The following is a 23,494-nucleotide window of genomic DNA, read 5'->3' as shown; positions in this document are numbered from 1 at the left end:
ATATAAATTAAAAATATTTTATAATATTTTCTTTTAGTTTCTTTATACATTTTTTAATTTTATTTTTTATAAATATAAAGTTTTTTTATTATTATTTATAAATTTTTGATTTGATTTAAAATAAAATAGTAAATATTTATATTTTTTATTTAAATTTAATAAATAATTACTATTTTTATTATTTTAAACATAAACAATTAGTTTAATATTATATTATATAGCTTTATTCCATTTTAATGTATTTATCAAAAATTTTATTTTATTTTTTTCAAATTTAATGTAATTTTCTTCTTAATAATAGATTACTATTACTTTTTTTTAATGGAGAACTTGTATTTGAGTTTTATTCATATTATATATTATCTTGTTCATTACTAGTTTTATCATAATCAATTTTTTTAATATTAATTTTGATTTTATCAAAAAATTAATATATTTTATCTTCAGGATAGGTTAAGAAAACTTATTAACTGTCTAACCAATGAAATATTTTTTAAAATATTTAATTTTTATATTATTAATTCATATTATTATACTTTTTTATATAATTTTTTTAAATTTTTTTTTATTTAATAAAAATATTTTTTATTAAAAAAAAAAATACAAATCTTTTAAATAAAATTGATTTTTATGTTTTTTTGTTTTTCTATTTCTAATACATTTATATTGAAATTTTTGAAGTTTTTTGTTAAAAAATAGAAATACAATCGAAAAATAGAATATAATTATTAAACTAATTAATAATATATATATCAAGAAATTATAATAATTTATTTTTTTATAAAATAAAATTTTAAAATAAAGTAAAAATATTTTTTCTAAAAAAATTTATATAGAATTTATGTCAGATAGTGTTAATATTTTTTTAACAAAAATATTAATAATTTTTATATAAAATAAAAGTATATAATTATATATTTATTTTATTTTAAATAAAAAATATATATAGTATGATATCTATATATAAAATTAAATATTTTATTTTGAAAATTTTTTATTAATTTTAATAAAAAGATGATAATAAATTTATTGTTTGTTTATTAAAAATATAATAAAAATTATTATATATTTTTTCAAAAATATATTTAATTTATATTAAAAAATATATTTTAGTTTTTGAACTTTAATAAAAATTATAATAATGAATAAATATTGATAACATATAATAAAACTATTAAAATATATAAAAATAAATATTAAAAATAGATAAAAATAATTATAATTTAGTCTTTAAATATAATTTTTCATAATATAAAATGTAAAAAAAATATTTATTAAATTATGTAAATATATGTATATATAAAAAATATTTTTATATTTTAATATTAGTTATCTTAATTTATAAAAACAAAAAAACTAATTTAAGATTTTTAAAGACATTAAAAAATTATATATATATATATAAATTTTAATATTAAAATAAAATTTAAAATAAAATAAAAATAAAATAAAATTTATTATAGATATTGTAAAAATATAAAAAATAGATTAATAAAAAATATCATATTATATATAATCTTATACATATTATAAAAAATAATAATAAAAAAAAAAATATAAAAATATTAAAATATTATATGTGATATAAAAAAATTAATTAAAAGATAAATATAAAATATATATAAAATTATTTTTAAAAAAGATAAAAATATATAATAATAAGGATATAAGATAAATTTAAATATTTAATAAATAATAAAATTTATATATATAAATATATATTTAATAATATATATATTTATATATATATATTTTTATTTATATTATTTTATTTATATTTATTAATTAATATATAATTTTAAATATATTTTATATAATATTTTTTCTTATTTATAATAATCTATTAGATATTTATATTTTTTTAATTAATAAATATATTATTTTTTCTTAAAGAATTTATTTTTTAATATTATTTTAAATTCTTAATGTTCATTAAAATCATATTATTTATTATTTAATATAATATTACATAAATGGAAAAAATAATTAAAAATAAAATTTACCTTATTTTAAAATTTTAATTATATATAATTATTTAATAATAATATTAAATATCATTAAATATACTTAATTAAATATAAAATTTTATATATTTATAAATTATTTATAAAAATAATATTAATATTCTTATCAAATGTTATAATATTTATTGTAAAGTTTTAACAAAAAAATTTAAATAACTTTAAAAATATAAATTTTAAATATTTTTTTATTTAATAAATAATATTTATAAAAAAAATATTAAAATTTAATCATTTTTAAAATTATTTATTTTATATATATATTTTCATTTTCATTATTTTATTATTTTTACTATATACTTTATCAAAATATATAATATTTTATAAATATAATATAAATAATAATACAATTTACATAACATAGAAAAAAATCATTATTTTAATAAAAAAAAAAATATATTTTTATTAAAATAATAAAATTATTTAATTTTTATAATTTTACAAAATTAATTAAATATAAAATTTTAAAATAAAATTAAAATATATATAAAAATTATTTATTTTATTTTAAATTAAAAATAAAATTACTTAAAATATTTTTTTCTATATATTTAATAATTATTTTCTATGGAAATTTAATTTTTCTTTCACATATATCATATTTCTTATTATTTTACAAACTAATATTTTTGTTAGTTTCTTAATCAAAAGGGTCTATCTAAAAGTAAAATTTATAATTTTTGTTTTTTGGTGCAATATTTTAATAATAAGGTTTTTAATTATTTAATTATTATTGATAATCTTTGTAATTTTTATTTATACTTTTTATATATATATATATTTATTAATCAAGAAGTAAATATTGATAAATTAATACAAAATTGCAATTTTAATTATTTCATTTAAATATCTTTATCAATAAATATTAAATAATTTTCATTATTACATTTTTATAGAATTTTTTCTCAAATAACTTATATATATATTTTTTTTCTTACATATAACTTATTATCTTTATTTTATTTTATTATTTATATCATATTTTTTTATTTGTTAATTATTTTTTTTATAATAATAGTTTTTTATATGCCTATATGTGTTTAGAATTTGGATTATTGAATTTTATGTCTTTTGTATTAAAAATTATATTTTTAATATTATTAAAGGTTATAAAGTAAATGTATTAATTTTTATAATGTTGATAAATATTATTTTATAAAATTAAACATTTTAATTAATAAAATATAATAAAGTACAAGTATTTATAAAGTATTTATCAAATTTATTAAAAAAAATATTTATAATATTTATTTTTTTATAGAAAAAAATTATTTAAAATAATTATAAAATTTTATATATAAAAAATATTATTTTTTATATCATTATATTTAATAATTTAAAGCTTAGTTTAAATATTTATATTATTATTTATTTTACACTTTTTTTTATATCTATTTTTTAATTTTTTAAAACAAATTAAGTATATTCTACTATATTGTTCAAATTTTATTATATTAAAAAAATATATTTTTTTAAAGTATAAAAAATAATCGCTATTTTTTTAATATAACTAATATTTTATTTAAAGAAAACAAATATATTATTTATTATTCAAATTTAAATAAAGTTAATCTTTAGTAAATATGTATAATAGTAATAAATTTAAATATATTATAAAATATTATCTTTTCTTTTTTTAATTAATTATAAGAATAAAATAGAGAAATTAAATATTAATTTTATTAAATATTTCTAAATTAATAATTAATATTGTTTTATGATTTATAAGTTTTATAAATCGTATAATGCAAAATAATAATAAAACTATATTTAGATTTTAATTATTTAAATATATTTATAAATAATTAATTACTAATAACTTAAATTAATTTGTTTAGATTAATTTTGAAAATTCAAAAATTAATATATACAATATATAAATTAAAATAAATAGTATTTGTATTAATATTATAAATTTTTACTTTAAAAATTTTAAATATATATTTTTTATGAATTATTTTTTTATATTTTTAAGCAACTTTTTATAATTTTAAAGATTTATTATATTAATTTATATTCATTTGAAATTATTTGTATCCCCTATTTTAATTTTAAAATAAATTATTTTATTTGTAATATTTTTTTTATTTAAATAAAATAATTAATTTGATTTTTACCTTAAAAAAGATTAAAATTTTAATCCACTGATTAAATATTGTAGCCTTCAAAATTAAATAGAGGACTACTAATATATCCAGGTGAATTATATAAATTACAACTATCTTTTCTTTTTAGGATATTAAAAGAATCATTTTAGGATTATCCAATTGAAATTTTGCGGTACAAGTTTTATTATAAATTCAAAGAATTTATTTGTAAATAATTTTAATTAAGATTATTTTTGATATTATTATTCTGTAAAATAACAGGATCATCATCTTATTTAATTTCACTGAACAATGAGTCTGATTATTCATCATAAATATCAAATTATTTAATAGTTAAATTATTTTTATTTATAAACTTAACAGGACTTAAATATTCATTTTGTATTTAATTTTAGTAATTATAATAATAATTATTACTATTATTATTATTATTATTATTATTATTATTATTATTATTATTATTATTATTAGTATTACTATTATTAGTATTACTATTATTACTATTGTTATTTTATTAATAATAATAATTTTTATCATTATATTAATCATTTGTTATTTTTTACATATAAATGTTTTAACTTATTTCATTTTAAAATATTTTTTATTCTTATAAATTTGGAGAATATGGCGAATATTCACCTCTTCCAACGTTTTATAGATAAAATAATTTATTTTTATATTTTTATTACTATTTAATATCCTTATATTGTTATTATTGTTAGTATATATTATTATTTATAAATATATTATTATTTGTATTTTATTTTATTGCTTGTACTTATTATTAACTTTAAATTGGTTAAATTGATTATATAGTATTTTAATCTTTATTATTTATATTAATTTACATTTCAATTACTAGTGGATTTACACTGTATTTGTTTTTTTAATAGAATTATCCATTACTAGTTTTTATTTGTTTTTATTAATTTTCTATTTTACTAGAATACTCTTTTTCATTATATACATTTTTTCTTTTGACATTAATTAGTTCGTTTTTTTTTTATTAAAATTACTATGTTTATTTTTAATCATTTTTTAATATTTAATTAGATTCAGATTAAAAGTTAGTGCTTTTGCTGTTTTAATCAAATTATTAATCATTGTTTATAGGAGCAAGTTTATTATAAAAATTATGAATATTTTGTTCATTTTTGCAATTTATTTTAATTTCTTATTTTTAATTCATATAAAAGTTTTTATTATTGAATTAATTATTTTTATGGTTATTTTAAATATTGTTTATGTTTTTATTATATTGTTAATAGTTTAATTATTAATTTTATTAATTAATTTTTTAATCTTATATAAAAATATTTATTTTAAAATAATAGTTAATTCATTTATATATGTTTTTGATTACTTTGTTATTTAGATATATTTTTATTTACATTAGTGTTTTACTAATTATAATTATTTTACTTTTAATAATATTATTTAAATTATTAATATAAATTTTAATGTTTACATTAGGCCTGATATTGTTATTAATTTAATTGTAGTTCATGTTTTTGAAGTTTTTACCAACTTAATTTGAAATTTATTATACACCTTATTCTTTATATTTTTTATTATGATATTCATTACCATCTTTAATAGAGGGCATTCTATATAAAAATATAAAAATAAATATAAATATTTATATATAAAAATAGCTACTCATTATTTCTTGCCATAAAAGGTTCTTACATAAAAAATTAATGATTTAAGCAATCTTCTACTGAGAATCTTTTTTCTGGATCAAGTACAAGCATTTTAATAAGCAAGTCTAATGCATAAACATCAGTACTTAATAAGTTAAAAAAACATTTATTTTATTAAAATAAACAAATAAATTGATAGTGTATACTTCGGTTTAATATCTTTAAGGAAATCAAGTAAACAATCTCTATATTTAGCCTTTTCTTCAGGGCTTATTTTACTCATTATTTCATCATATTTCATCATCATTAAGCTTTTCTTACTTTATTCAGACCAAACTAATTCTGGGTTTCCCAAAAAGCTAAAATATTATTTAGCCTATTAGACATAACCATCACCATAGAATAATGTCTTTCTTTTGCATTAGTTACGGAATAATAATTAATAAAGTATTATTCCTAAAGACCATATATCAACTTTTGATGTATATTTTTTTGCCTCTTTTTTTGTTTAATTTTTTTTTTTTTTTTAAATAAAAATTTTATATATAATTTTTACCAAATATTGCTTCTGGAGATCTATAAGGAATACACTAAATTCTTTATGTTAAAGGAGCATTTACATTTATTTTTGATAAACCAAAATCAGCAATTTTAAATTCTCCTTTATTAGTACAAAGTATATTATCGGCTTTATTTAAATTAATTTTAATTTATATATATATATATATATATATATATATATATATATATATATATATATTAAAAATAATAATTATTATTACTTTTTATATCACGATGTATAATATTTTATTTATGTATTTCTTATAGTCCAAGTAATATTTAATACATAATATTTTTAACCTAAGGCAAAGTAAATTATATATTGCTAGACAATAATCCCTCAAGGTCATGTTCGCAATATTCAAAAACTAAATAAGTTTATTCACCATAATCTAAAAAAAATATGTATATATATAAATAAAAAGAAAAAAATATATAATTTAAATTTTATTTAGAAAAAAAATTATATATATATATATATATATATATATATATATATATATATATATATATATATATATATATATAATGATTTACTTATAATAAATTAATAAATTTATTATAATAATTTATTATAATAATTTTTTTTAAAATAATAATTTACTTCTTTGCTACTCTGTTGATATATCGAGTAATTTTATTATATTAGGATGATTAAGGCGTCTTAATATTTTGATTTCTCTTAGGGCAGTAACTGGAAACTAAATAAAACAAAAAACAAAAAACAAAATGTATAAATAATTAAAATAATATTAATGTTTCAATTTTTACCCCTTCTTTTCGTTCCTTTTTTATTTTTTTTAAAGCTACGTATTTTTGATCGATTTTGGAGTAGGCTTTGTAAACTTCACTATGAATAATTTATGAATAAAATGGATTTAATAAATTTTAAATATTTAAAAATTAATTTTTAGTTTTTTATATATTTATTTCATAAGAAAAAGAAGTTAAATATTTATAATTTAAATGAAAATAAATTATTTTTATAAAAAAACCCATAAGTCCCTTGACTAACTGAAACACGGTCAATATATTTTTATCCTAACTCAGAACAAGGAAAAAGTTTTAATTCTTTTCTCGAAATTAATATATTCATACTATTTTTTATAGTATAATATATATAAATTAAAAATATATATAATTATATATATATTTTTTTTATATTTCGCCTATATTAATTTTTTTTCCAATATTAATTTATTGAAAAAAATTATATATATAATATAATATATTCTTTTTTTTTAATTTATCAACCAAAAAATTTTTTATTTCTAAAAATATATAAGTTAATTAATAATATATTACATTATAATTAATTATTTAATTTATATAATATTTAATTTTTATTAATTTATTTTTATTATAATTAATTAATATATAAAATATAATTAAAAAAATTATTCCCCAACCGGGACTTGAACCCGGGTCTCAAGGGTGAAAACCTTGTATCCTAACCAGCTAGACTATTGGGGAAACTATAGTAACATTCATAACTTGAAACATATATTTGTAAAAAAGTAATAAGAAAATAGAATATATTTAATATGTTAAAAAAAATTCATTTTTAGAAGATATTTTTATATTATATATTTAATTTTAATAAATATGTATTATTTTATTTTTTTAAATATTAATTTTTTTTCAATGTTAAATATATATTTTTTTATAAAAAAAATATGTTTAAAAAAATTTAACTTTTATTTTAAAAAATATAATATTATACTTATGTATATTTATTTTTTTAAAATTTTTTGAAATGAAAGTAATAATAGCAATAAAAATAAAATAAAAATTCAATGATTTACATTATTAGCATTTAACCATCCAATCAATTTATTTTTAATCATACTTTTACAATCAGGTTTTATATGTTTCTAAGCAATTTTTTATCTTATATCTATTTATAAATGAATAAAATATATGAAATATTTATTATTATTACAATTTTATAGTGTTTTAGTTGCATATTTTATATCTAAATATTGTCTTCTCAATAACCAGCATCTGACATTTTTTTGAATAGTTTTAATTCTACATTGATAATTTTAGCTTTAATACAAAAGTTCATCTTTTTCTTTATTAATATATATATATATATATACATATATATATATATATATATATATATATATATATATATATATATATATATATATATATATTTATATGTAAAAAATATATTTTAAAAAAAAAACCATCTATAGGTATTTAATCTTAACATTTAAATTATAAAGGCTTTTATTTATCAGAATAATTTCTCAAATATTTATGTTTTTTATTTGCTTTTTCTTTTTTATCCTCTTCCTCAGAACCGGATCCATCTAATTCATTTTAAAATAAATCTTCATCAAACTGTTAATTTTTCTAACTAAGAAAGTTATTTTTGCATAAATCGCTTAAATCTAAATAATTATCTTCTTAACAATCTTAATCATTCCAACTAATATGATCAGTTACACTACTATTTTTTATAGAATCATGCAATGTAACTTCTCTTACCAATAAATCTAGAAAATTTCGACTCTATTTATTATACAATTTTTTTTATTTTTTTAAAATAAAAAAACGAAATAAAAACTTAATATATAGCATTCAAATTAAATATATTATCGAATATTTTCTTGTCTATCTATTCTTTTTATAAATCATTTAACTATTAATTTCCTTTTTAATTATCTTAAGATGCATACTATATTAATATTGATACAATTTTCTTTTTTTAAACAAAAATTATAAACAAGTAAACTAATAATATACTTCTTGATTTAAAGCTATTGACAATTATAAAGGTGTTATTTAATTTTTAGAATATAAATTCAAATTACACTCATATTTATTAATTATATTTATTGTTGAATCAAAGCCTAAAATAATTATGTAATGAATTAAACCATAACCATTATCATCTATTTAATCTAACCATTTTTAAATTTCTTATTTTTTAAGATGATTTTCAGCTATTTCTAGAATCTATAAAAAAATTAAATAATTTATTATTTTTATTATTCTATTTATTTTTTACATCTTATAATATTAAGTCTAATTATTTATTAGTTAAATTATCAATATTATCTTTTAATTTATTTATAATTTTTACAGTTTCTATAAATTTAACATTATTGCTTAAACAATTTTATTTATTTTATTAATTTTCATTATTTTATTAATTTCCTGTATTTTATTAATCTCCTGTATTTTATTAATTAATAAAATCTTATAAAGTATTTAATTTATCAACTATCCTAACTTTAAATTCACTTTCTATATATTATTTTTAATTTTTTAAAAATATACAAAAAATTAATTATTTATTTTAAATACTATAAAATTCATCATTAGAATTATAAATAGCCTTTTTTTTTTCTTTTTTTATTTTTCTATATTTCTAAACTCAAAAAAGGAAGGTTTATCGTAAACATCATCTATTCTTTATCCTTAAAAAAGTACTTATAATTTAATAAGACCATCTTTATGAGCAGGAACTTTTTTTAAATAATAAGAAATTATTAATATAATTTAATAAATTAATATATATATTACCAAAACATTTTATAACACCAGGTTAAATACATTGAGCTTAAACTTTCAATTCTCCAAAGCAAACTTAGAATTTTTTTAAATCTGATTTAGGCAAAAAACTTAAATCTGGCCAAAAACAAAGGACAAATTTACTTCCTCCCTTAACATAATCCCATTCAGGGGAATATTCAGTAATTCTTATTTTATTCTGTTATTCTACTGTAGAATCGGAAATTTCTTCTTGTTTTTCAAATTTTTTATCCAAAGGAATTTAAGTAGACTCCTATTCTATTTTTTATCAAATTCTAATTTATATAACCTATGTTCTAATTCTTGTATTCTTTGGTGTAAATTTATATATGAGTTTTCTGTTTTTTGAGAATTATTAGAATAATTAATTGAATTTTCGTAATAATTAGAAATCTTTTTTTGCTAAATTTACTATTATTAATTTTAATGCTAATTTTCAGAATATTAAGGATAAAAATTATCATTGAACTATTATTAATTTACAGAACTCATTTAATTATTATTTTTATAATTATCATTATTCACAAAAAATTCAGAATATTGATTATTAAATTAATTTAAATTATCATGCTAAAATTGTATATTCTAGTTTTCTTCCTGTATATTTTGAATTTAATTTTTTTATTCAATTAAATTTTATTTTATTGAATCTTTTAAATAATGCACTAAATAAAATTATATATTTTCACTTTATAACTTATATATTCTTCTATTCATTATTATATCATCTTATAAATCATTTTAAATAATATAAGAATAAAAGCATGAAATAACCTTTTTAATTGTATATATATAATAATAATAGTTATTATATATATATATATTATATATATATATGTATTTTTTTTTATTTAATATTTTTTAAAATTAAATATTATAATAATTTACATTTTATCCTCCTATTTTTAAATTTTCATGATCACTTCTAAAGCCTTATTATTTTCTCCTCAAATAAAAATGTCCATCATGCTTCCATCTCTACACATATATATTTTTATATACCTTTAATTTATACAAATTACTTTTTTTGCATTCTTAATATTTATTATAAATAAGCTTCCATTTTCTGGTTTATTAGGAAGTTAATCTACTATAATATTCTTAATTGGATTTTTCAATATGTCATATATTTCTTAAGTTTTAAACCAACGATATTTTGCTGTATTAAGAGCATATTCTTCTTACATTAATTATTTTTTATATATATTTTATAAAAAATTAATAATAAAAAATTTAATGAAAATTAATATAAATAGTTATAAATAAAATCAATCTTTAAATATTATGTGTATATTTTTTTAATTTTTATAAAAAACATTTCATATATAAAAAAATTTAATTTATAATATATATATTAATATATATATATATAAATAAATATAATAATTATATCATTTATTAAAATCATATAATTAAAACGAATTTTTTATATTTAACATTTCAACACAATTTTTTTCATATTCATTAAGTACTTGTTCCTTACTTTAATTCCCAAAAACCATTTTTTCTAAAAAAAGACTAACCAAAATTCTAGTTTATTATGTGATTTCGACTAAATTTTCAGTTTATCTTATCATTTAAATCAAAACACTTTCTTAGGGGATAATAAAACAAATATCCGTCATGCTTACATGATCACTATTTTTTAAGAACCCAATAATTTTATTATTTTAAGAATCTCCTGCTGCTTAATATATTTACTAGCATTTCTAAATTAGTTAATATTATGGATTTTTGATTGCAAAAGATTCAGTATTAATATACAAAATAGGATTTTTATATTTCAAATCTAATAATTAATCATCTTATGGGTAAAGCCAAGGATCCAACCCAATAACAGCCTTTATTTCTTTATCTAAAAAAGCCGATTAAGTAGCTGTAACACCTCCAAAAGAGTGACCCATAAGGACAATATTTTCAACATCAAGAGAAATTCTAGACTCAAAAAGTTCTTCCATTTATTATTTATTTTTAATTACTTTAATGAGCTATGCTATTTACTATTGTCTATCATTTAATTATTAGTTTCTAATTTATTTTACTATATTCATATTATTATCGTTCTTATTTTTTATAGCATTAATAAGCTCTTAAGGACTTATATCTTCATAATGATCAGGACTAAAAACTATATATCTAAAAAATATATATATATAAAAATATATACATATATATATATATATATATATATATATATATATATATATATATAATATTTAAATATTTATTTTATTTACCCTTTTGACGCTAAATCATTAGTAAAAATTGAGTAAGATTATCTATGTCCTGCTAATCCATGACTAAAAATTATTACTTTGAATTTTTTTTCTTATTGAATTATTTTTGCATTAGGGCTATTTTTTACATAAACTTTTTATACAAAATCAGTCATTATCTTAAAAATCAACCAAGGAAGTACCAAAGGAAAATATTTCATACTTTCATGCATACTTCTTTAATAATTTTCTGTTTGACACCATTTTGTATATTTTTTACTTTTTTCGTTAAAAATACAAGGGTAATATACCGATACTTTTGTATGGAATTTATCCCTTATGGCCATTTACTTTAATCCTATTTGATAGCTACCTAAAGGTTCTGGAAAGTGATAAATAGGCAATTTGTATAGTACATATAAAAGTGAAATTAAAAGTAGTCCGTAAGATATACAGAAAGATATATATTAATATTGTACATATTTTAACCATTAAAGGTTTGTAAATGATAATAAAATTAATATAACACTTAATTTAAATCCCTCATAATGATATTTAGTTATAAAAAGGAGTATAAAAGTTATTAATTAATTTAGATTTTCAGAACTTAAAAATTTTTATTGAATTTATTTAGAGCCTAGCTTTCTTATTATGTATATATCTCTAATTGAATTAAAAATTAAGAAAATACAAAGTAGAAAATCTAAAAATTAAAATTTTTTATAATTATATATTTACATTTTTTTTTTTATATAAATTATTTAATATCATATTAAATAAAAATTTATATTTTTTTAATTTATATTAAATATAAAAAAATGTCTATATTTATTTATTTACATTTATCTTAATAAGAATAAAAATAGAAAAATTAGAAAAAAAATAGAAATAATTAATTATATGCATATAAATTTATACGTTTTATATATATACTGTATTAATAATAATAATCTTATATATTTTAATATATATAAAAAAACTAAATTATATATTATATTTAATATTATTTTATATAAAAAAAATATACATTTATATTTTTAAGTTGATAATTAAACAAAAGATAAATAAAAATTATTTAAAAAAATTATAAGATTTATAAAATGCAATATAATTTAAATAAATATAAAATTATAATCAAAAAAATTAAAAACAATATTAAATTGATAAATGAATAAATCCATCAATATTCCATATAATATTCAAAAAATTATTAAAAAATATGTTATTCATCTGATTTTTTCCTTTAAAAGCTCTTATATGATAAATAAATATATAAAAAGTATTTAATTTCTTTTTTTTTTGTAATATTTAAACATAAAATAAAAGTAATATATTCATCTGAAATTTTATAAAACATAAAAAATTAATAAAATCAAATAAATTTATAAATATATTGGTATTCAAATTATATTTAATTTAAAAATTAAATAAAATTTCCCTTAAAAAAGAAAAATAAATATAACAAAAGTAAGGTCTTTTAGGAATCTAAAAAATTATAAAAAAAAGCTTTTTATTTTATTATGTTTAATTTAATAAAAAAATGACATTTTTTTCATTAATTTAAAATTAAAAAACTAAATTAATTAAGAAAAATTAATTTTACTAAAATTATTAAATACACTAAAGTAGATTTAGATTGGGAAAATAATTTAATATATAAAAATATATATAATATTTTAAAAAGTAAAATGTAAAAGATAAAGAATTAAAATAATAATAACATGTTATAACTAAATAAAATAGTATTTGTTATGTTTTTTTCTATATATATTTTTAATTTTAATTATAAATTAAACAAAAAAGAATTTAAAATAAGAATAATTTAAAAAATAAATAATTCAAATATAATTATGACTTAAATTAAAAAATTTATTAAATTAAAGACTTATTTAATAATTTGGTATATTACTTTATTTTAATTTTTCTTGTATTTATTTTTTTATTAAAACGCTTGATATATAAAAAATAAAGATAATAAAAAAAATGGATTATACCCTTATTTTTTGATTTAGTTTTTAGAAATAAATAAGACGAATTTAAGAAAAATAATTATAAAAAATAAAAATATTAAGAATTAAAAAAAATAATTTTTTATTGAAAATAAAATAAAAAAGGCAATATAATAAAATATTTATTCAATTATTAAAATAAAAACTAAAATTAAATCTTAAAATAAGCTAAATTTTGTTAAGAGGACTAATAAATAATAAAAAAAAAAAGTAATTTAAAAAACTTAAATAAATATTATGTTTATTTATAAAGTTCAATTTCAGTAGAAAATATTAGCCTAAATATTATTTTTTATGTCCTGTTTAGTCATATTATTAAGTGGAAATTTAAGGCTTCAAAAAATCTTTTCTTAAAATTTCTTGAAAACTTTTAAATTGTTAAAACTTTAAACCATAGATTACTTTAACATTTTTTAAATAAACATCTCAGGCATCTTAGCTACTTTTTAAAAAAGGTCTGAATTTTCTAATGATTTTAAAGATTTTCTACCTTTATATGTTAAAATTTTTTTTTTCAACTTATTACTTGTTTTAAGATATCCTTTTTTGTTAATTATTTTATGATTTATTGTTTTTTAATGAATTCTAAATTTATAATTAATAATATATATTAGTTATCTTTAAATAATAAATTGAAATAGTTAATTTGATGCTTTATTTATTTTAAAGGAGTTTATTAATGATTTATTAGGCGAGGTTTTTACTTTTAATAATCTGTTTGCGTTAAATTTCTTATATATGATTTATTTGTTTTGTTAACTTGTTTATAGTAGAATCTAAAATTATGAAGTTTTTATCAGTATTTCTTTATCTTTTTGAATAATTTGAATTCGAGTTTAAGTTTAATAAATAAGATATTGCTATATTTTAATGATTTAATAATTTATTCGGAGATCATTATTTATTTATTTCCTATTTTTATATGTTTTTTTTCTTTTTTGTGTTTTAGGTTTATATTTATATAATTAAAAGAAAAAATATATATTTTAGTTTTATTTATTTTCTTAGTTAAATATGTTTCTTATTTAAACAATAATTTATTTATTATTAATGATTTTTTTTCATTCTTATTTTATAATTTTTAATCAAATAAAAAAAATATCATTATTTAGAACTAGACACAAAAAAAAAAAAAAAACCAAAACCAAAAAAAATGAACCAAATAATGATAATTCCTGAAAGGAATAATTCACAAGACCATCAAATCTAAAACAGACCAAAATTTTTCGCACAAACAGCACAATTGACTGGTCATGGAGCTGAAGTCCTATGCGTAAAATTTTCCCCTTGTGGTAATTATTTAGTAAGTGCAGGATTTGATAAACAAATATTTTTATGGGATGTATATAATAATTGCAATAATTTTGGTGTTTTAAAAAATCATTCAAATGTTATTTTAGATTTAAATTTTTCAACGGATGGCACCCGCTTATATTCCGCATCTGCTGATAAATCCTTAATAATATGGGATTTCGAATAAATGAAAAGTATTAAAAAATTAAAAGAACATACAGCGTTCGTAAACACTTGCCATTCAGCAAGAAGAGGCCCTGATTCTTTGATTTCTGGTAGTGACGATGGGAATGTTAAATTATGGGATTTAAGATAAAAAACTTCCGCCTAAACTTATTCGAGTAAAGTTCCAGTCACTTCAGTATCTTTTAACGATCCTTCAGATAAGATTTTTATTGCCGGAATCGATAATGAAATTAAAGTTTTTGATTTGAGAAAAAAGATTATAGATTATACACTTTATGGACACACAGATACAGTCACAGGAATTTGCTTAAGTCATGATGGAAGTTATCTTTTATCAAATTCTATGGATCAAACTGTTAGATGTTTTGATATTAGACCACATGTCACGACTAATAGATGTGTCAAAATTTATTAAGGAAATAGACATTCACATGAAAAAAATTTACTTAGAGTTTCCTGGAGCCCTGATGGGGATATGTGCTCTGCTGGATCGGCAGATAAGTATATATATATATATATTTATATATATATATATCTATATTTATATATATATATATATATATATATATATATATATATATATATATTTATATATACATATTATTGTTTATATAAACTTTTTTATATAGGTATTTGTATATATGGGATACTACAACTAAATAAATAATACATAGACTAGGAGGACATAATGGTTCTGTAATATTTTTTTCTTTATTTTTAAATATAAATGATGTTCTTTTTTAAAAAAAATAGGTAAATGATGTGTAATATAGTCCTACTGATAATTTAATTGCTACTGCTTCAAGTGATAAAACTGTAGTTATAGGAGAAATACCTTAATATAATTTTTGATTTTTTTTTTTTTAAATGAAAATAATTTTATATTTATATTAACAATTTTCATTTTAATTACTTTTAAATTTTTATAATAGAAATTTAAAAAAACTAAAAAAAAAAATATAAAATAATGAGGAAAAAAAATAATAAATTATATTTTATTTACTTTGAAATCATCGTTTCTTTTAATATTTATTTAAATGATAATTAACTATTTACTTTACTATAAATTTTAAAAATTTATATTTTTTAAGGCTTTATAATTGAAAGTTCATTATTTAATTTTTTATTAAAAAAAGAAAATTATTTTATAAAATAGTTAAATTTATAGATCAAAATAAAATTTACTAAATTCTTAAATCCCAATCCCTCTAAACTTATATACAAGTAAATTATTATTTTTTATAAATAATACATGATAATCAAACCATTAAGTATTTTTTTTATTAATGGGGTAAAAAATTACTAAGAGGAATGAATTATTTTGAATTTTAATTCGCATTTTAATATTTTTAAATCTTAATAATATCATTTTAAATATCATTTTATTATAATTTGATTTTATTGACTATTTAAAATTTAAATATTAAATAATTAAAAAAAAAAATGCTACATATTTAAAAAAATATTTTTTTTTATAGAATTTTTTTTTTTTGAATTCTTATATTTTATATTATAAAGAAAATAAATATCATAATCTTGATTAAAAATATAAAAATAAATATTTTAAATATACACTAATAGTTTAAAAAAAAGACTATGCTTTATTAATAAAAAAAAATATGAGAGTATTTTCTTTTTAACTAAAATTCATTAAATAAAATGTAAAAATTTTAATCGAAAAAATAGCAAATTAATTTATTTTGAAATAAATAACTTAATTTATATTTTATAATTTTAATTTATATATGTATATTATATTATTTTAATTATTAAAAAACATAAATTACCAAGTATTATTTTCATATTTTATAAATAAAAAACTTAAATTATACATTATAAACAATGAAATAAATATATATAGTTATTTTTAATATAAGAATAAGAATATATTTTTATATAATTGACACTCTTTTGATTAAAACCTTTTTTATCAATTTTATTTTATTATTTGAAAAAAAAATAAAAAAATATATAGATAAAAAAATAATTTAATTTATAAATTAAATAATAAAAGAAAAACAAAAAAAATGTTATTAAATTAACGCTTATTAATAAAAAATGACAATATATGAATGATTTAATATTTTTCCTATAAAAATCTAGAACGAATCCAGAAAAAAAAAACGAAATAAAACAAAAAACATTCAAAATTTAAAAAAATCCAATACATATTTATATATAAAAAAAGCAAAACATAATTATATCAAAATTATAAATTTAAAAAATTAAAAAAAAAATGGGCTGCGGAAACTCTAATATCGTCAATGATGGAATCAACGTCAAAAATCCTCTAATTTCACCTTATAAACTAGTTAATGTTCCTTTAAAAAACCGTATAGTAATGGCTGCTATGACTCGTTGTCGTGCTAACCCTGCAGATGGTATTGCTAGTGATCTAATAGCGAAATATTATTCCTAAAGGGCATCTTTTGGTTTAATATTTACTGAATGTTCTGCAATATCACCCTTATCTAATGCTTTTCCTGGTTGCGCTTGCATATATAATTAATCTCATATGGAAGGTTGGAAGAAAGTCGTTAAAGCTGTTCACGAGAAAAATGGTAAAATTTACATATAAATTTTCCATAGTGGCAGATCCACAATGAAAGAGCAATTAAACGGAGAATCTCCCATAGGACCATCACCTATAGCAATAAATGAAAACCATCCATATTTCAAAACTCCATATCCAGTACCTAAAGAAATGACTGTCGAAGATATCCAATAAGTCAGAAAAGAATTCCAAAATGCATTTAAATTGGCTAAACAAGCCGGTTTTGATGGCGTCTAAATACACGCGGCTAATGGATATCTTTTAGATGAATTCTTGAGAGATGGTTCAAACAATAGAAGTGATTAATATGGAGGCAGTATAGAAAATAGATGCCGTTTTGTACTGGAAGTATTAGATGATGCAATTAAAATTTTAGGAAAAGATAATGTAGGTATCAGATTTTCACCTACAGGTAGATATAATGATATGTATGATAGTAATCCACTTAAATTAATGGAATATATGCTCACTTAATGTAGTAATAGAAAAATTGGACATATAGAATTAAAAAGACATGCTCCTTCAGAAAAAACTTCGGAAGGAAAAGAACTTCCAGAAAAATAAATTCCTGATTTTTTTAGAACACTAAAGCCTTTTATTAAAAATACAACTTATATTTTAAATGAATCGATTTCTTTAGAGGAAGCCAAACAATTAATAATGGATAATGTTGGAGATTTGGTGTCATTTGCAAGATATGCAATTAATAATCCGGATTTACCGGCCCGAATTGAAAATAATTGGGAAATTAATTAAAATTATGACTATAGTACTTTCTTTACAGGAGGAGAAAAAGGATATACTGATTGGGAAACTCATTAAACTTAGTGATTGTTTGTTTTTTATATTTATTTATTCAATTTTTTATTTAGTTTTTTATATAAAAAAAATATATTTTTCTTTTTTATTTTACAAAATATTAAAAAAAAAATATTATGTTTTTTATAAAATAAAAAAAATATTTTTTTTTTTTTTTTTATAAATTCAATAATTAATAAAAAACTTATTTTAATAAATTTTTAATTTCTTATATATCTAAATAAAACAAAATAAAAGAAAAGAAAAAAATAAATATAAATAATATAATAAAAAAGAACAATAAATATAAAAAAAGTAAATACATAATATAAATAATTTAATTAAAAAAAACAAACATAAATCTATTCATTTGTTACAATTTCAAAATCCCTTTACACTCTCCTAACTCCCTATAAAATGGAAATCATAGAACTAAAAAGCCGTTTTTCCCATCTCCCCACCCCATAAATAGAGATAAAGAGGGTAAATATTATTTCAAAAGTGCATTTTTTAATTTAATAATAACTGAATGTTCTGTCATATTTCGTTTATATATAATTATTTCATATGTCAATTTGGAGAAAAAATAAAAAGAAAAATTTATTCACAATAAAGGTGGAAAAATTTACAATCAAATTTTCATTAGTGAAAGTAATTATATGGTGAATTCCCCCATAACCATTTCTAAAAGTGCAAAAATATACAAAATAATCTTTATTAAATAACACTATATCCTTTTCCAAAAAAAAATATATCCAAAGAAATGGAAAAAGTCGGAAAAGAATTCCAAAGCAAATTAAAATCGGCTAAACAAATTGATTTTTTAACTGAGTTTAACTACATGCGGCTAATGGATGTCTTTAAGATGAATTTTCAGAAGATGAAACGAACAACAGAAATTATTAATATAGAAAAAGTATAGAAAAGAAAAAAGATGCCGTTTTTTAATAAAAATATTAGATGATGCAATTAAAATTTTAGGAAAAGATAATGTAGGTATCAGATTTTCACCTACAGGCAGATATAAAGATATGTATACTTAAATTAATGGAATATATGCTCACTTAATGTAGTAATAGAAAAATTGGACATATAGAAATAAAAAGATATGCTCCTTCAGAAGGAAATGAACTTCCAGAAAAATAAATTCCTGATTTCTTTAGAACACTAAAGCCTTTTATTAAATACAACTTATATTTTAAATGATTCGATTTCTTTAGAGGAAGCCAAACAATTAATATTGGAGAATTTGTGTCATTTGCAAGATATGCAATTAATAATCCGGATTTACAGGCAAGAATTGAAAATAATTTGGAAATTAATTAAAATTATGAATATAGTACATTATTTTAAGGAATAAAAAAATATATGTTTATTATGAATTTAGTAAATATATTAATACATAATTTATTATTACAAAAAATAAAAAATATATATATATCAGTAAATTAAATAAATAAATATAAATATATAAATATAAATATTTATATATATATATATATATATATAAATAAATATATATAATTGAATAATAATTATAATAAAATATAATATATATTTATTTTAAAAGATTTAATATATAAAAATATTAATAAAACATTTTTCAGTTTTTATAATTATAACTTTTAATATAATAATATATATTTTTTTGAAATTATTCATTAATTTATTTTATATACATATTATTATTATTACTATTTTAAAATAATCAAGAATTGACACTTTATTTATATATTTTAAATTATTTATACCAATTAATATAAATAATTTTAGAAATATAAACTAATGTTATTATATTTTTTTTTTTAAAAAAAAAAAATATATATAATAATTTACATTATATTATATATAAAAAAAGAAATTAAAATAATATAATAAATTATTTATTTTATTTTATATATTATTTTTAAATATATATTAATAATAAATAAAATTATTAATGTAAATATAATAAATAAAATTAAATATATATTAAAAATAATAATGGGTAAAATTATTATAAAATAGATTTTTTTTTTTTTTTTAATTTTTTAGAATTAATAAAAATCAAGACTTAAATAAATTTGTTTATTAGTTTTATGAATTAATAATTTTTTGATTTAATGGATTATAAAATAATTAATACAAATATATAATAGTACATACTAACTAAATTAATATAAAATCTTAGCAATTTACCAAAAAAAAATACTGAAATAATTTTTTAAAATACTAATATAAAAACAAAATATTGAAATAATAAATCTTATTAGCAAAAATTTCTCTAATTTATTTAGTTATTATGTTTTCCATAATTTATATTTTTTAAATTTAATTTAATATATATAAATCATAAAGACAACAAAAATAAATGATTTTCAATTTTTTTCATTAAATTAATTTTTTTTTTTTTAATAAGATATAATTTTTAATTATAAATAAATTCTATAAAATCAAATTTACAAAAAAAATGCTTAAATACTTATTTTTTATGCTTGATTGTAATTTTTTATTTTTTTTACACATTTAAGAAACTAAAAATGCTTTTAATAAAATCATATTTATAAATTTGTACTATTTAATTATAATTAGGATAGCAATATATATTATTATCATTTTATTTTTAAAAAATAGAAAAATAAAACGTTAGAATAATCAAATGTAAAGCATTGAATTTAAAAGAAAATATTTTATTAATTGTTGTATTTTTTTAGAGAAATAAAAATAGTAATTTATTGACAATTAAAAGAATTTATTTAAAAATACTTAAAAAAAAATATAAAAATTTTGATATAAACTTAAAGGGAAATAAAATATAAAGAAACTAAGTATTATTATTTTTATGACATTAATTTTTTTGGCTTTATATATTTTTTAGTATTTTTTATAATTAATAAATTTTTTAAATTATTAATGCATACATTTACTCTTATTTTTCTTATTTTATCTAAAATATTTAATATTTAAAAGTATATTTATTTATATAAATATAAAGTTTTTTTTATTATAAGACATTTAAAATAAAATATTAATTATTAAAAATGTATATATAGAATAATTATTTGTATGTAAATTGTATAATATTTTTAAAAATAAATTTAATTTAAGTAATTTACAAATTTATAATAAATAATATAAAAAATAAAAATAATTTTATATTGATATTAATTAACATTAATTAATATATATTTAAATGAAAAATGGGATATATATATAATTGTATGATAACTAATATTATTTAATGATATATTTTTAAAATATATAAATTTTATTAATTTTTTTTTTAAAATAATACTATATTTTTTAATTCTATGTTAAAAAAAATATTATTAATTATTATTTATATTAAGTATATGTTATATTATTTAAATAATAAAAAATTAAATATGATTATAAATAAAAATATTAAAACTTTTAAGTTAAAAAAATAAAAAAATAAAATATAATTTAAATAATTTATATAATTTATTTAATTTATATAATTTATATAATTTATATAATTTATATAATTTATATAATTTAATAAATAATTAAATATTAAAATATATTTTATTATATAATATTTTATAATATATTAATTAAAAATAAATTATTTAAATATTTAAAAATATTAAAAAAAGCTCCTGTATAATATCAAATTTAATATGGCTTACAAAATCAAAATATTTATTTAAAAATTGATTAAAATTTTAAATGATTAAAAAAATAAATTAATATATATTTTATTAATTTTTTTTTTAATAAAAATAATAAAAAATATAAATAAAAATATAATAAGATTTCAATCATAAAATTTTTAATAAATAATATTATTTTATCCCTTTAAAAAAAAAAATTAGATAAAAATTGAAAAATTTGTAATATAAATATATATTTATGTTTATATATATTTGTATTAATATTAATATTTGCATTTTCTTTTATTATTATTTTTTATATAAAATTATTTTATTAAATAATAAATATTTATTTTATCATATTAATAATATTAAATTTATTTTATCTTTTATATTAAAAATTTTGATTATATATAATACAAATAATTAATATAACAATAATATAATATATTAAATATTTATTTTAAAATATATTTAATATATTTAAAAAGAGTCTATAAATAATAGAAATAAATTTTATTTAATAAATACAAATTTCAAATATAATAAAATTATTTATAATTTTCATTAATATATTATAAATACTTTTTAAAATAAATTTATATTAATTTATCATATTAAAATGGAAGTAATAAAAAGAAAAAAATAATATAAAAAATAAATAATATTACTTTAAAATTTTATTATTATTTTTTATATAAAAAATACTTAAATAAATATTTGAAATTATGGGTTTAATAAAGAATTTATATGTTTATAAATATTAAAATATAAATTATTATATTTAAATATTAATTAATATAATAAAGTATATATTATATTATTTCTTAATTTTTATAAAATTCTATATATTTTTAATTTTTTTATTTATGATTTTTTATTCTTCTAAAAATAAAAATGTTTTAAAAAATATATTTTTTGGTTTAAATAAGAAAATATATTAAAATTTATAATTATCCT

At 14.6% G+C, this 23,494-nt stretch overlaps 4 protein-coding genes and 1 non-coding gene across 5 annotated transcripts, besides 50 other annotated features; 2 read left to right on the top strand and 3 right to left on the bottom strand. All coding sequences in view use genetic code 6, as the record gives it.

Moving 5' to 3' along the window:
- Positions 1 to 1,053: 1,053 nt before the first annotated feature.
- Positions 1,054 to 1,110: a microsatellite.
- A 34-nt stretch (positions 1,111 to 1,144) lies between these two features.
- Positions 1,145 to 1,216: a microsatellite.
- Positions 1,217 to 1,401: 185 nt separating this feature from the next.
- Positions 1,402 to 1,442: a microsatellite.
- Positions 1,415 to 1,449: a microsatellite.
- Positions 1,416 to 1,454: a microsatellite.
- Positions 1,417 to 1,453: a microsatellite.
- A 77-nt stretch (positions 1,455 to 1,531) lies between the features above and the next one.
- Positions 1,532 to 1,563: a microsatellite.
- Positions 1,564 to 1,693: 130 nt separating this feature from the next.
- Positions 1,694 to 1,822: a microsatellite.
- Positions 1,701 to 1,782: a microsatellite.
- Positions 1,701 to 1,822: a microsatellite.
- Positions 1,704 to 1,752: a microsatellite.
- Positions 1,712 to 1,811: a microsatellite.
- Positions 1,714 to 1,823: a microsatellite.
- Positions 1,717 to 1,825: a microsatellite.
- A 560-nt stretch (positions 1,826 to 2,385) lies between these two features.
- Positions 2,386 to 2,446: a microsatellite.
- Positions 2,447 to 3,220: 774 nt separating this feature from the next.
- Positions 3,221 to 3,330: a microsatellite.
- A 708-nt stretch (positions 3,331 to 4,038) lies between these two features.
- IMG5_108690 lies at positions 4,039 to 7,332 on the bottom strand (the record flags this gene model as incomplete). The annotated part of the gene is made up of 9 exons (XM_004034915.1): positions 4,039 to 4,061; positions 5,493 to 5,532; positions 5,598 to 5,736; positions 5,789 to 5,917; positions 5,979 to 6,270; positions 6,329 to 6,460; positions 6,555 to 6,725; positions 6,938 to 7,034; positions 7,105 to 7,332. The coding sequence occupies 9 exons, from the start codon at positions 7,330 to 7,332 to the stop codon at positions 4,039 to 4,041; spliced, it is 1,251 nt and encodes a 416-aa protein (XP_004034963.1).
- Positions 4,539 to 4,646: a microsatellite.
- Positions 6,484 to 6,532: a microsatellite.
- Positions 6,798 to 6,861: a microsatellite.
- Positions 6,858 to 6,917: a microsatellite.
- Positions 6,860 to 6,901: a microsatellite.
- A 287-nt stretch (positions 7,333 to 7,619) lies between the features above and the next one.
- Positions 7,620 to 7,690: a microsatellite.
- Positions 7,651 to 7,710: a microsatellite.
- Positions 7,711 to 7,733: 23 nt separating this feature from the next.
- On the bottom strand, positions 7,734 to 7,806 carry IMG5_108700. The gene has a single exon. It is a non-coding gene; the product is annotated as a tRNA-Glu (tRNA).
- A 609-nt stretch (positions 7,807 to 8,415) lies between these two features.
- Positions 8,416 to 8,501: a microsatellite.
- Positions 8,502 to 9,462: 961 nt separating this feature from the next.
- Positions 9,463 to 9,503: a microsatellite.
- Positions 9,463 to 9,538: a microsatellite.
- Positions 9,472 to 9,538: a microsatellite.
- A 242-nt stretch (positions 9,539 to 9,780) lies between these two features.
- On the bottom strand, positions 9,781 to 12,838 carry IMG5_108686 (hypothetical protein; the record flags this gene model as incomplete). Its single annotated transcript, XM_004034914.1, has 5 exons — positions 9,781 to 9,815; positions 9,874 to 10,656; positions 10,771 to 10,884; positions 11,320 to 12,018; positions 12,120 to 12,838. 3 exons carry the CDS (start codon positions 12,836 to 12,838, stop codon positions 10,830 to 10,832), a joined length of 1,473 nt encoding a protein of 490 aa, XP_004034962.1. The 3' UTR covers positions 9,781 to 9,815; positions 9,874 to 10,656; positions 10,771 to 10,829.
- Positions 10,668 to 10,719: a microsatellite.
- Positions 10,694 to 10,719: a microsatellite.
- Positions 11,187 to 11,228: a microsatellite.
- Positions 11,228 to 11,264: a microsatellite.
- Positions 12,004 to 12,048: a microsatellite.
- Positions 12,005 to 12,086: a microsatellite.
- Positions 12,012 to 12,048: a microsatellite.
- Positions 12,026 to 12,098: a microsatellite.
- Positions 12,839 to 12,946: 108 nt separating the features above from the next.
- Positions 12,947 to 12,993: a microsatellite.
- An 890-nt stretch (positions 12,994 to 13,883) lies between these two features.
- Positions 13,884 to 13,937: a microsatellite.
- A 1,323-nt stretch (positions 13,938 to 15,260) lies between these two features.
- Positions 15,261 to 16,513, top strand: IMG5_108680 (U5 snRNP specific WD repeat protein, putative; the record flags this gene model as incomplete). Its single annotated transcript, XM_004034913.1, has 3 exons — positions 15,261 to 16,087; positions 16,216 to 16,282; positions 16,340 to 16,513. 3 exons carry the CDS (start codon positions 15,261 to 15,263, stop codon positions 16,436 to 16,438), a joined length of 993 nt encoding a protein of 330 aa, XP_004034961.1. The 3' UTR covers positions 16,439 to 16,513.
- Positions 16,089 to 16,187: a microsatellite.
- Positions 16,089 to 16,200: a microsatellite.
- Positions 16,514 to 17,805: 1,292 nt separating the features above from the next.
- Positions 17,806 to 19,046, top strand: IMG5_108670 (hypothetical protein). The gene has a single exon (XM_004034912.1). It carries the CDS (start codon positions 17,823 to 17,825, stop codon positions 18,969 to 18,971), a length of 1,149 nt encoding a protein of 382 aa, XP_004034960.1. The 5' UTR covers positions 17,806 to 17,822; the 3' UTR covers positions 18,972 to 19,046.
- Positions 19,047 to 19,187: 141 nt separating this feature from the next.
- Positions 19,188 to 19,292: a microsatellite.
- A 1,075-nt stretch (positions 19,293 to 20,367) lies between these two features.
- Positions 20,368 to 20,461: a microsatellite.
- Positions 20,398 to 20,495: a microsatellite.
- A 349-nt stretch (positions 20,496 to 20,844) lies between these two features.
- Positions 20,845 to 20,922: a microsatellite.
- Positions 20,923 to 22,166: 1,244 nt separating this feature from the next.
- Positions 22,167 to 22,226: a microsatellite.
- A 131-nt stretch (positions 22,227 to 22,357) lies between these two features.
- Positions 22,358 to 22,443: a microsatellite.
- Positions 22,410 to 22,529: a microsatellite.
- Positions 22,462 to 22,491: a microsatellite.
- Positions 22,530 to 22,852: 323 nt separating the features above from the next.
- Positions 22,853 to 22,921: a microsatellite.
- A 57-nt stretch (positions 22,922 to 22,978) lies between these two features.
- Positions 22,979 to 23,024: a microsatellite.
- A 270-nt stretch (positions 23,025 to 23,294) lies between these two features.
- Positions 23,295 to 23,337: a microsatellite.
- Between the last annotated feature and the right edge of the window lie 157 nt (positions 23,338 to 23,494).

This window comes from Ichthyophthirius multifiliis (genome assembly GCF_000220395.1).
Source record: "Ichthyophthirius multifiliis unplaced genomic scaffold scaff_1120509250893, whole genome shotgun sequence".
In the NCBI taxonomy this organism is placed as follows: domain Eukaryota; phylum Ciliophora; class Oligohymenophorea; order Hymenostomatida; genus Ichthyophthirius; species Ichthyophthirius multifiliis.
This window is presented reverse-complemented; position numbering and strand designations above follow the sequence as displayed.